Source organism: Pseudorasbora parva, chromosome 2 (genome assembly GCF_024679245.1).
Source record: "Pseudorasbora parva isolate DD20220531a chromosome 2, ASM2467924v1, whole genome shotgun sequence".
Classification (NCBI taxonomy): Eukaryota; Metazoa; Chordata; class Actinopteri; order Cypriniformes; family Gobionidae; genus Pseudorasbora; species Pseudorasbora parva.
This window is the reverse complement of record NC_090173.1, coordinates 46,756,295-46,769,341: the sequence shown is the minus strand read 5'-3', so window position 1 is coordinate 46,769,341 and position 13,047 is coordinate 46,756,295. Positions and strand designations below refer to the sequence as shown.

At 40.5% G+C, this 13,047-nt stretch overlaps 1 protein-coding gene across 2 annotated transcripts; it reads left to right on the top strand.

The window, feature by feature from the left end:
* The first annotated feature begins 137 nt into the window (after positions 1-137).
* swsap1 (SWIM-type zinc finger 7 associated protein 1) lies at positions 138-2,583 on the top strand. Of its 2 annotated transcripts, XM_067422604.1 has the most exons (3): positions 138-605; positions 1,367-1,702; positions 1,787-2,583. In XM_067422604.1, the coding sequence occupies exons 1-3, from the start codon at positions 345-347 to the stop codon at positions 1,919-1,921; spliced, it is 732 nt and encodes a 243-aa protein (XP_067278705.1). In that variant the 5' UTR covers positions 138-344; the 3' UTR covers positions 1,922-2,583. The 2 variants fall into 2 exon arrangements, with proteins under 2 accessions (XP_067278705.1, XP_067278697.1); XM_067422596.1 differs by having other exon boundaries at positions 146-605; positions 1,367-2,583.
* The last annotated feature ends 10,464 nt before the right edge of the window (positions 2,584-13,047 follow it).

Sequence of the window (13,047 nt, the reverse complement as noted above, 5' to 3'; positions counted from 1 at the left end):
TTTTAGTTAGTATTCTTTTAATATATTTTTAATTTTGTAGATAATGCGTGAAATGTACGATGAAATATATATTTTTGGAAATTAGGACGAGGATAATATGCATTTTAATTTTAACCAGATTTCAACCGACACATTGTTTTAACCAATCAACCGTGAGCTCTCTTTAATGGCAGCCAATCAAATGAGTCGTTCCAAGAGAAGGCAGTGGGAGAGTGTGGGACGTCAAATTCGCGGGAGAAAAGAAAACTGTTACTTTTACGCTGTTGCTTCCCTTAGATAAGTCATACTGCATTCAAATTGATAATCGCTAATGCTAATATTAACCATTTTTTTCGCAAATTGTGATGGCTGATATTTTAGGACTCGTTTTCAGACGGTTTGCATCAGGAACTGGAAGGACTGATTTCCTGTTTCCCTCGAGTGTGGAAGGAAACACGCTACTGTGTGGAGATGCAAAAATCAGTAGATCTGTGCTATTTCTATCCGCAGTGACAGCTGCCACAGATCTGGGGCTCAAAGTGCTGTTTTTCACACAGACTTCTTTTCAGTCTCTACCCGTTTCCCTGAGGGCTTCAGTGCCTGGACTAAAACTTGAGAGTCTGAAGGTACTACTAATGACCCGTTTGAAGAGTCTTAACTTAATTAATAATAAAAAAGACATAAGTTACATGTAATACAAGACGATTCAGTCAGAAATGCGTTTCGACATGATCAAAACTTTGCTGAAAAAACCTGTTGCACACACATATGCCATCTGATAATTTATACTTTTTATTAAGTAAAAGGCCTTTTACTATTTGTAATACAGCTATATATATATATATATATATATATATATATATATATATATATATATATATATATATATATATATATGTGTGTGTGTGTAAAAAACGCGCAGTACCTTTTATATTGTTATTAATATTTCACAATGAGCATTTACTGCACTGAAGCAACTTAGGTTTACGTGAATATCCAAACAGTGCCCCCCCCCCCTTTTTAAATGTATAAAACATCATCCATCAGACTTTTGAGGAATGTTTATTTAATTGTATTGCTTTTTTTTTTAACTACGGAGCTTTGATCATAAAACTAAGCATTTAAATATCTTTAAGTATTATTGATTTTTGCTTTATTTTTTTAACCATAAATCTCAGCATCTGCACTAAATAGCATATTTTATCTCAGTTTGGGCCTCTAAATAAAATGAAAAATTTGAACTACATCATACATTGTTTAGATTAAAGAAAAGTGAAAGCATAGGGGAGGAAATTCATTAACTATTACAGGGTTAAGGACAGGCCAAATATATATTTTTCTGAATAAAAGTCACCTAAATCATGTTTTCATGCATCTTCACTTACAGAATGTGAAGTTTGTGTATGTGAAGACTTTGGGGGAACTCGCTGAGGATGTGGCGTCCCTTCATGAGCTGGCGTCCGAGGCCGCATCTTCTCCCTCTCTGATCATTGTGGACGGTCTGGAGCAGTATTTGCAAGAGCTACAGGACGACCCTAGCCCTGTGGCCCACGTGGCGGCCCTCCTGCACGACACGGCTGCTTTTCTCACACAGATCCAGCAGAACAGAGCAGACGGCCAGGGCCTGTGCAGGGTCATGGTCTCTTTTCAGAATGAATGCGAAGGCAGTCGGGTCAGTGAAGCCCCTGATCTTCTCCTTTCTGTACTGGACCGTTACCTGCAGGTGAGGTGCACCTTTGAGGCAGTAGCGGGGCAGAATGAGTGGCAGGTGTATCTGTCAGACACGTGTCCCTCGTCGACCCGTCAGGGACAGCAGTGGCACATGGTGCTGCAGGCAGAAGGTGGTCTGGAGTTTCGTCCAGTCATCGGTGGAGAAAAGCAGATTCTGGACCAGCGGGACAAAATCAAACAGGAAAAGGAGAGATGTGAAGACCGCAAATAAATGTTCATATTCAAAAATAACCTATTTTTATTTCTACATTCAACTTGATTTATAGGAATGTTACTGTAACACTTTAGTAACACTAAATACAGATAGATGTTGTACCTCAGTCAACTATACGTGCATAATTAATATTGACAATGTAGAGACTATTTTAATGTTTAAAGATGTCTAAAGTATGAAACAAATGGCAGTGTTTATTTGTAGTACATCTTTTTTTTATCCACAAACTGTTATATGTTTACTTTTGATTATATTGCATTTAATAAAAACTCTTGCATTAACTTAAACCCCCAAAACCATTTAGAATATGGATGTTTACATTAACTGTACAGTATATATTAAATATATATTTAATGTAAAAAATGTTTTTTTTTTAAATCTAAACCTAACACCACATGGCACAAGCTGACTGGCTTCTTCTGATCCTGTAGCCAAACTTTAAATATTCTGATTCATTGTTTGCTGTAGATAGTTCCTCTGAAACCCTCCACCTCCCCCACCCACGTTGCTGCCTAGATCATATAGATTGTATCCAATAACATAAAACCACAGATGCCCAACTCACTGCAAAATTAAATGTGCTCCTCAACTTTAATTTTTCCACCAAAACTGTTCATCGGGAGCTCAACATTCATGGTCAGGCTGCTATAGCCAAACCTTTGGTCCAAATGCTGGTTTCATTGGTATCAACAATGCAAATCTTGTGCTGTGGACAATGTGAAGCATGTATTGTTCTTTGATAAGTCCACCTTCACTGTCTTTCCCACATATCAATGGAGTTACAGTGTGGAGAAGCATAACACCCAGACTGTTTCTGTACAGTATGTAGCAGGATGGTGGATCAGTGGTGGTTCGGGCTGCAATATCATGGTATTTCCTACTGTGTTTGATTAGCACAAACAATTCTGAAGTAACCAAATGGTTCAAACATTGTACTCTGAAGAGGGTGCTGTGTGTAGCCCCTGCTAATTTTATATATTGTTTATTTTGTGCTCTGTTAACGTAAATACAAGATATTCTGAAGAATGGGCCAGTTCAGTTGTCCTTGATGTACAAATACACTTATGTTTTAATGTCTTAATGTTATTATAAAGTGGAAGTGTTGAAATATCCTCTTGTGAGTAACCTTTGAACCCGCTGTCATTTTGTTTTGTATTGAGTGGCCTGGTGTCAGTTTGCTTGTCATCCAATCAGTGCCATCCAGAGAGCAGTTGGGCAACCTATCAGGTCGCCGAGGGGGTGGGTCTATGAGGGAAAAAAAGAGAGCGCGAGACTGGAAAAGGGGAACGGAAAAAAAACACAATGGAGGATGGTACGAACTACGAAGTTAGTTCTAAGTTCTGCAGGATTGATATATTAACGGTAATCGAAGTTAAGAGCCAGGGGCGGATTTTTCTTGGTTTTGTCAGTGAGTAATCTGTTAAAACGGGAGAGTGAGCGTTGTTTGGAGCTAAATGAGTCACGGAGATTCGTCTGAAGTGAAACTAACGCCATTGCCATGTGCGAATTGCTACTATATAGTCGGAAATCCACTTTGCCACCAAATTTCTGAGTGAGTATGGACATTGTGAACTAAAATGAAATTGACAATTTTGGACAAGATATAGTTAAGATCATTCAGTTTTGTGGACTTTTGGCTAGTGTGCGTCAGATGTTGCCACCCACGTTGCTGCAATAGATGTGCTCAGGATTCGCGCTGCAGGCCGGAGGTCTTGCGTTTGCACATGGATGGATGGATGGATGGAGTTTCAGGACGAGTTTCATCATTGGTATCTCACCATTGGACGGATCAGTTGAATGGACGGTCACTATAATCTTTCTGGTACCAAGGAATCGTGAGTACAGACAATACTATTTGGAAATGTTTTAACTGAGCTCCAACAAGCGCGTCAACATTGTGGTACCACAAAACTGAGACAAGTGAAAAGAAAAACCCCAGGGTATTTTTCATTGCATTTCATTTGAAATATGATGACGTTTTAAAAGGTGAACACACCTAGTTCTAAAGAAAAAAAATCAATATAAATACATCTTGAGTTTAACATTCAACAATTGTGGTCTGATATTTGTGTTTGATTTTTGAAATGTGATTGGTGTTATATATATATATATATATATATATATATATATATATATATATTATTTATTTATTTATTTGTTTCATTTTTGCAAGTAAGTGCTATAGTGGCTAAGTATATGTGCATGAGAGTTGTATGCTCACAGTAAAAAAAAACCAAAACAAACGAACACAGTATATTTAAGCTAACCAGGCCTCTCTACACTTAAGCAAGAGTTGCATGCCAAAAGTTTAGTTGCTGTCAATACATCCTGGTATAAAATTCTAGTAACCTCTCACAAATTCTTTCCCCATGCACATAACTCATTAAAAAATAAATAACTAAAGGGAATTGTGTAGGAGGGTTACACGTGGGGGCTCGTCCGGGATCGTGGTTTACTGTGTTTTGTTTTGTGAGCAGGTTTATAAAAATATTTTAAAGTCACAGGGAAGCCAGTGTTAAATGAAGTAGCTTAATAGTCTATAGCCACTTAGGTGTGTTTAAGAGAATTTTGATTTATTTTTTTGTTGTGTGTGTGTGTGTATGTATGTAAAGCTAATATAACATGGATTCAGAACAGATTTTCAAATGGTGTAAAGACAAAGGTATTGATGCAGGGAAAGCCTTTGTGCTTAGTAGGGTCTCTCTAGGTGTCACTGATGAGACCATGTACAAGGTACTGGATGAGGTTGAAGTTTTCGGCCCCTGTAAAATAAGAGGACGGTGTGTAGAACACTTCAGTAAAAGCCAGTTAGTTTTAGTTGAAACTATTAATGATATTACTAACACTGACATACCGGAACAGTTACTAGCTGGAGATGAGTTTGGACCTTGGATAGTGAATGTTACCAAGACCCAGAGTGTTCCGGTACCTGGTAAAGGAGACTTCCAGTCCAAGTTGCTGTCATTCTTAGCAAGTGAAGGGAAAACACTAGCTGATGTCACAGGCTTACCTCTGCTCCACCCATCGCTCCAGACCTGAACACAAAGCTGGTGAATGCCATCTCCTCACTAGTTGAAAAATGTCAAGCCACTCCTGTAGATGGACCTGGCTATCGCAAGCTACGCATGTTCTCAGGTACGAAACCCACTCCACATGGAGAAGAGGAGTATGATGCTTGGGCGGAACAGACACATGTTGGACGAGTGGCAATGTTCTGATGTTGTCAAGAGACAGAGAGTAGCTGAGAGTCTTAAAGTGCCAGCAGCAGATATTGTCCAAGGATTGAGAGTCACTAATCCTCAGGCCTCTGCCAATGACTACTTTAAAGTCCTTGAAACCGCTTTTGGAACCAGAGACAGTGCAGCTGATCTCATGGTAAGGTTTCGTAATACACTCCAGCAAGACGGTGAGAAATTATCAGCCTACTTCGATTAGACAAGCTATTGCATGCAGTCATTCGTAAAGGTGGAATTGACGTGATGGATATGAACCAAGTGCGGATTGATAAATTTGCTAGAGGTTCTCTGCTTCATGACCTTGTTGCCCTTCGTATAAGACTGACTTACAAACTCAAGCCTCCTCCCAGCTTTACTGATTTGCTTCGGGATGTAAGAGAAGAGATGATCCTTGAAAGACCGTTTGTAAAGAAGGGTGTGTCTTTAGCTATTGGTAGACGTGCAGAGTGTGCTACAGCCTCAGTTGTACAGGTACTGCCAGAGCCTGCGGCAGTTTCTGACGTAGCAGAGAAGGATCCTGCAATAGAGAGTCTTAAGGAGAGAATTTCAAGGTCTCAAGACTGATGTTGCACGCCTCCTTTCTGCCTCTGTGACTGCATCAGCAAGTGTGGCACAGCAGGTAGATCAGAACCCCAGCCAGAAAGCTACTGGAAACTCATACACGTGTGAAGGAGAGGGCTCCCAAACCTCAGTATCGTGGGGATGTCTTTTGCTACAGATGTGGTGAAGATGGTCATTTCCAGTGGGAGTGTCAAAACCCAGAAAATCTCAGAAAAGTGAACAAGCGCCTCTTGAACATCAAACAGCCGATGGGAAACTTTCCAGGGGCTCAGTAGAGGAACAGCCTGACGCTCCGGAGAAGATACGTTCCACAAGGTGTGACACGCTACCAGAAAAGATGGCTAACTTGCCAGAGGGTTTAGTTGGACCTAACTCTATTGTCTCAGTACAAATTGAGGGCATTTACGCCAAAGCTTTACTTGATAGTGGGTCTCAAGTTACCCTACTGCATCACTCCTTTTATGATAAGTATCTGAAGCACCTGCCTTTGACCCTTATTGAGTGCCTGGAGATTTGGGGCCATTTGGGTGGAGTATCCATATAATGGTTATTTGTGCTTGAAGCTTGAGTTTACTGGAGAGGTAGTGGGAGTAGCTGAGACTGTAGAAACGCTTGTGTGTCCAGATCCGGTCATGAAAGGGGATGTTTCCATTGTGGTCGGTACAAACACCTCTATAGTTCGAAGACTGTTCAATTCATGCAAAACACATGGAGGAGACCATTCTCTTAACACCCTGTCTGTTCATCCTGCAATAAAAAAGCTTATGAAAAGTTTCCGGATTGTTTTCCTGAAGAGCTTCTGGTCATGCCGGTTGTTGAAAAGTCCATTGCTGTTCATTGTCGTCGCATCAAAGTCACCATGAGGAATGTTTCCAGTCATGATGTGACATTAAAACGTGGAGCTCGTATTGCTCATCTATTCCCTCTAGATGTAATAAATACAGCGCCTGTGTCAAAAGATGATTGAGAGAAAAGGGGTTTTCTCCTGCAGTGAGTTCGATGTGGGTTGTGCAAAGAGCATACACCACAGCATTTGGGTGACAGATGATAGACCTTTCAGAGGATGTTCTAGATGTTTACCACCGGGTGATTTGGAGGATGTGAGGAAGCATCTGAATAATCTCAAAGAAACCGGAATTTATCAAAAGTGCGCACACCAAATTTCCAGCGTACACCTTGCGTACACCCAAACCCACGGTGACTTTGAGATTTATCAATAAGGACGTTGGCGTACGGCACGCTCAAATCCTACGCCAGCTCAGGAGGTGGTGTACGCACGTTTGAGTTAGTGGGAAAATGCGCAGAAAAACAATTCCTAACACCACAAAACGCACTGACAAGATATGCTATATGACCCACTGTTAAAAACCACAACAACAACATTCAGTGTTTATTTTTGTGCAACATGAACGTCAATGTTTAATTTTTGTGACTTTACCAAAGCGTTTGATTTTTAGGCATATGTATTCCTCCAGTCGCGAGCCTGTGCGCTTTATCTGACGTTTCAGGCCCGCCTGGCCCGGCAGCTGCGCACGGACTGGGACTAAAATAATTCAGACTGACAAAATAATAAAAATGACCTTCTTCTTTTAAATAATAATAAAATCAATAAAAATGACATTCTTCTTCTAAATAACAAGCGTCATTAAGAATAATAATCATCATAATAATAATAACAATAATAATCTTACAAATTGTCATGTAATTATTAATGTGAATGAATCTTACTCCACATCACATCATCATCACTATTGTACACCCCAATACATGTGCCGTGATACGAAATTAAATGCTAATTTTTTTCAAAACGTGCTGTAAAATAATGCAGTGATGGCAATTTATCATCCAAACAGCTTTAAACTGCTGGAGTGCGCTTCTCAACCTCCACACTATACTCGTTATTTGTGTCCATATTTTGTTTTTGTAGGTGCCTTTAATTCCACTCTTTAAACTCCCAAATAAAACAATTTCGGGTTTTTTTTTTCCACTTCCCTGGTGATCTCAATAGTTCAGTAGTCAGAGCACTGATCAGAGAGTCAGCCCATTGACTTATGCCCTAATCAGTAGGGTTGGGCATCGAGAACCGGTTCTAACTTGGAACCGTTTAAAAAATAACGATTCCATTGGAATCGTTTAGAAAATTTATTTTCGGTTCCGATCTTCGGTTCCAAGCGCGCAAGTTTTGGTTTCCATGGCCACCTGATTTCCGGTGCTTGCGCGCCCGGTTGTTCTTATAGTCATGGAAGCCCGGTAAGCGGCTCTGAAGTGTGGATTTATTTCACTTTTAAAAGCCTGGGTCGGCACAGTGCAACTAGTGTTGTCAAAAATATCGATACTAAAATATCTGAAAAGATACGATAGCCTGCTCAGCCTACACAATCGATCCCAGCTGCTCTCCTCTCTGACCGACAGCGAGTTGACACGCAGCCGCATATTCTCATTCAGCCGGTTAACCTCTGAACACGACGGACGCGCGTTCTGCTGGACTTTTCCTTACGACAGCGTGTTAGTGTTAGTGTGTGTGATCGGTCTGAATTTCGCGCGGGATTGCACATAATTCTACAAATCCCCGCAGATTTCAAGCTCACATCTGAAGCGCACGCACACACATAGCCTACCGTAATAAAGCCGCCCCTGACATACAAGTGCAAATATTCGCTTCTTTTTACAGCTTATTATTGGTCAAATACACTCAAACAAATTCTCAGTGCACATTTTGAACAGTATGTAAACATAGTCTTAAACAATTCAGCAAGAAATGAATGAGGAACAGTGTTCAGGATCAATGAGTGAGGCAGTTCTTAAAGGGACAGCAGTCATTTGTTATTCAAAGTCAAACTACAAAAAGACAAACGATCACACTGCTCTTGACTGATCAACGCGTGTAACTTTAATGGTTTTATATGAAACTATTTAATTTTTTGCAAAAACATTATCCAATGTTATTTTAAATTTATTTAGCCACTTTGCGTTTTTTTTATTCAGTTTCTTACCTGAATGTTAGACCTACCTGAAAAAATAAAGCAGTCTATTTCATTTATATATTTTATTCTATTGTATTTATTTGTGCTATTTTTTGTAATATGTATCTTTGTTTATTCAATTTACCATTCAAAATCAAGCTTACTTGTGCTGTGTGTAAACTATTGCAACACAATTACCCCGTTGTAAAAAATACATTGAGTTAACAAATATTTGTGAGAATTTTAATAGTAATTGATCAATGTTTATATATGAGAAAAAGCTTAAAAGCTTTATCATATAAAGTGATCTCTTCAGAAGAAATGTTTGATTGCCTAGACTTTCAAAAGACAGACAAAAAAAAAATTATATAAAAAATATCTAATTGACAGTATATGCAGCGTTTTTCCCCCGTTGTATTGAAAATAGCATTGAATATCGATGTGACATGTTTTGACTCCACCCCTCAAAGAATCGGAATCGAGAATCGAAAAGAACCAGAATCGAAAGTAAGAATCGGAATCGGAATCAGAATCGTTCAAATCAAAACGATGCCCAACCCTACTAATCAGTGCCCTGACTAGTGAGATGATTGAGCGCGCCCGATCTCCACGTCGGAGAAGTTTCGCTTCTTTGCCGTCTTCTGTTTGTCCATGGCGTAAAATGAGGGCGTGGGGGAGACGGAGACTTGAATATATAGGGGTGGGTTATTTTAATGACGATCGTTTTCAGCCGCCGCATTTATCAAGGACAAGTATTGCGTACACCTGGATTGCAGAGGTACGCACAGCTTCATAAATCAGGCGGTGAGAGGAGTGTAAGCATAATCTTACGCCAACATATACACCAGTTTCTACGCAAGATTGATAAATGAGGGCCATTGTGTCTAGAAATGGCATTGCTACAGACCAAGCAAAGATTGAGGAATCAATCCTGTGAAATCATGGCCACGCCCACACAACATCACTGCTCTTCGTTCCTTCCTGGGCTTCTGTGGATATTACAGACGTTTTGTAAAGGATTTCTCCCGAGTCTGTTATCCACTCAACCAGTTGCTGCAGGGCTGCATTGTGACTGGAAAGACAGGGAAAGTGACAAAGGAAAAAAAAAAGAACATCCAAGAGCAGAGGAAAGCACAAGCAGGCACAGCAACAAAAGATTGGTACCATCCTTCTGAGACTTTTGGGGCTAGGTGGGATAAAGACTGTGAGAAAGCTTTTGAGGCTTTAAAGAGAAGCCTTATGGAGGCGCCTGTGTTGGCAATTGCCAACCCAAAACTGTCATATGTGCTGCATGTTGATGCGAGCAGAGAAGGATTGGGAGGTGTCCTCTATCAGGATCAGGGAGAAGGTTTGCACCCAGTTGCTTTTGTCAGCAGAAGCCTCTCCCCAGGAGAAAAGAAGGACCCACTTTATATTAGGTGGCCTTAACTACTATGTACTAACATTGTAATTAATCATTTGATACAATGGACTTATTGTGTACATACATGTGTTTACATTTTACTTACATTTAAAAAATACCTGCATGTAATTACGTCTGTAATTAATTTCTGTAGTTACATTTGTAATTCTAAGTTATCACTTCCCTTACACCTAACCCTACCCTTAAACTGACCCACATCACCACACCTGTCCCTAACTCTACCCGTATCCACCTCAGTATCAGCAGAAGTGTTCTGCAATACAATTTGAACACAGTAAGTACATTGTACTTATTTTTTGATGTAAGTACATAGTACTTAAGGCCACCTAATATAAAGTGGGGCCGAAAAGAATTATCCCTCGCATAAGCTCGAGTTTCTGGCATTAAAATGGGCTGTTGTCAACAAATTGCATGATTACCTCTATGGAGTCACATTCGAGGTCCACACCGATAACAATCCATTAACATATGTCTTAACTACAGCTAAATTGGATGCAACCGGGCATCGATGGTTGGCGGAATTGTCAACATATGATTTTAGTCTGAAGTATCGGCCTGGAAAACAGAACGTGGATGCGGATGCATTGTCACGCCGTCCTCATGCAAATCAAAATGCTTCACATGAGAAGGAAACACTGCTTGCCACCACAGTCCAAACTGTCTGTAGCATGTCCAAAATTGGAGTACCTCACTGTCGCCGGTGCAGAGCTGTAGATCTCATGGGCTCATCCAAAGGTGCGGTGCCCAGAGCCTATTGCAACTTGTCTTTTCTGATCACTCAGCAGTTGCCCAATTTGAGCACAGCAGAAATCTCAAATTCTCAGCAGAATGACCCATGCATTGGAGAAGTGTGGCGTGCTCTCTTTCAGAAAAGTGCCAACTACGCCAACAAAGAGAAACATCCTGATGTGTCATTGTTGTTAAAAGAGTGGGATAAGCTAATGTTCAAAGACTGTGTGTTGTATAGAATGAGCCATCCACCAAACAAACCAGCTCGGCAGCAGCTGTTGCTCCCACAAGAGTTTAGATCAACTGTGCTCCAGTCATTGCATGACCAATTGGGCCATTTGGGGGGTTGACAAGACATACGGGCTGATACGAGAGAGGTTTTATTGGCCTCACATGAAAGTTCAGGTTGAACGGTATTGCAAGAGCTGTTCGAGGTGTATTCAGAGGAAGACGCTGCCTAAAAGAGTTGCTGAGTTGTCACACCTTAACAGTGATGGGCCGATGGATCTCGTCTGTATGGACTTTCTGACGATTGAGCCGGACTCAAGAAATATCTGCAATGTGCTTGTAGTTACAGATTGTAAGACTGAAAAAACTAGTATATGCCGAAATGTCTGAATGAGGAACAAGGACTCTCTGAGAAAATAAAGGAAATTAACATCTGAACTGTCCCTCACACACCAATGGAGACGCAAGTCTCACCTCACTATCAGCTAATCTACATTTTTCCCTTTTGACCCACTCCCCCCCAATTCCTTCCCACTTTCATGCTGAGATCACTGAAAACACACACACAATCTCTATATTACAATGGCAATCCACACGATACAGTATTATATGTGTTTGATATCGTTTGAAATGTCTCAGTGCGACTGGTACAAAGATCTCATCCCCACAGAAGTTAATCAAAAGATAATCAATGTTTTAAGAGTTTAGAGATATCTTGTCTTAGTTTGGTGGGTGTGGCTTTCAGCCATTTGGCCTTTGCATCAATACAAGTCTTGATCAATGCAAATTCCCATTGTGAACTTGTGTTTACATTTGAAAGAGTTTCTACATTTGTTTCTGGGTATTTAAGGAAATGTTGCAAAGAGCTCAGGGCTTGACACTTTAAACCGGTCAGCCCGTAATGTTGGATGTCTCAAGATAGCCAGCATTATGTAGTTTTCAGAAGTCAGGTATATATTTCATTCTTTACTTCAGAGTATTTGATGTTATATATGGATTACCTTTGAATTGACTATGTAATTGGCTTTATACATTTACCTGACTGTAAATAAATTGTTACACTTTGATTGATTCTGACTTGCTCTGGAATTATTCAGGTTGGGTATAATTTCAACAAAGGGTTAAACGGAATAATTAAATGTGTAGTTAAACTATTAAAAATGAATGACCAAATAACCAATTGGCATTCAAACCTAAATTCTAAATTATCATTAAATGGAGTCAGATAACGAGGAATTGGAATAAAATCCCTTTTGCCCCGCTGAAAAGACCGAATGAGCAGCGACCTTCACCCGCCGATCGTTAGCCTCCATTGGGACGATTTGGGCGGCCTTACAAGATCATTACACGAGATATGCTCAAGCTTTTGCCACTAAAGATCAAAAGGCATCGACTGTCGCTAAGTTTCTGTGGGAACAGTACTTTGTCCACTATGGTTTGCCAAGAAGGGTGCACTCAGATCCGGGCAGGGATTTCGAGAGTCGCCTTATTCATGAACTGTTGAGCATGCTTGGCATAAAGAAATCCAGAACTACTCCCTACCACCCTCAGGGTGATCCATAGCCTGAGCGGTTTAACTGAACTCTTCTTGACATGCTTGGAACTTTGGAACCACAATACAAAAGTAGATGGGGTAAACACCTCAGCCATCTTGTGCATGCATACAATTGCACTGTGAATGAGTCATCAGGCTATTCTCCCTATTTTCTAATGTTCGGGCGAGAAGCCAGGCTGCCGGTAGACGTGACATTCGGGGTCTCAAGTGATGGCACCTCCACACAATCCTACTTGAGATATGTCAAAAACATGAAATGTGAGCTTCAAGCCGCATATCAGTTGGCTGGGAGGATGGCAGATAAAAAAAAAATGAAGGGAAAAAGCAAGACTATGATCAGAGAGTTCGTTCTGTCCATTAGATTCCGGGGAAAGGGTCTTGATCCGAAACCTTGGTTTACAAGGGAAGCACAAGCTTGCTGATCGGTG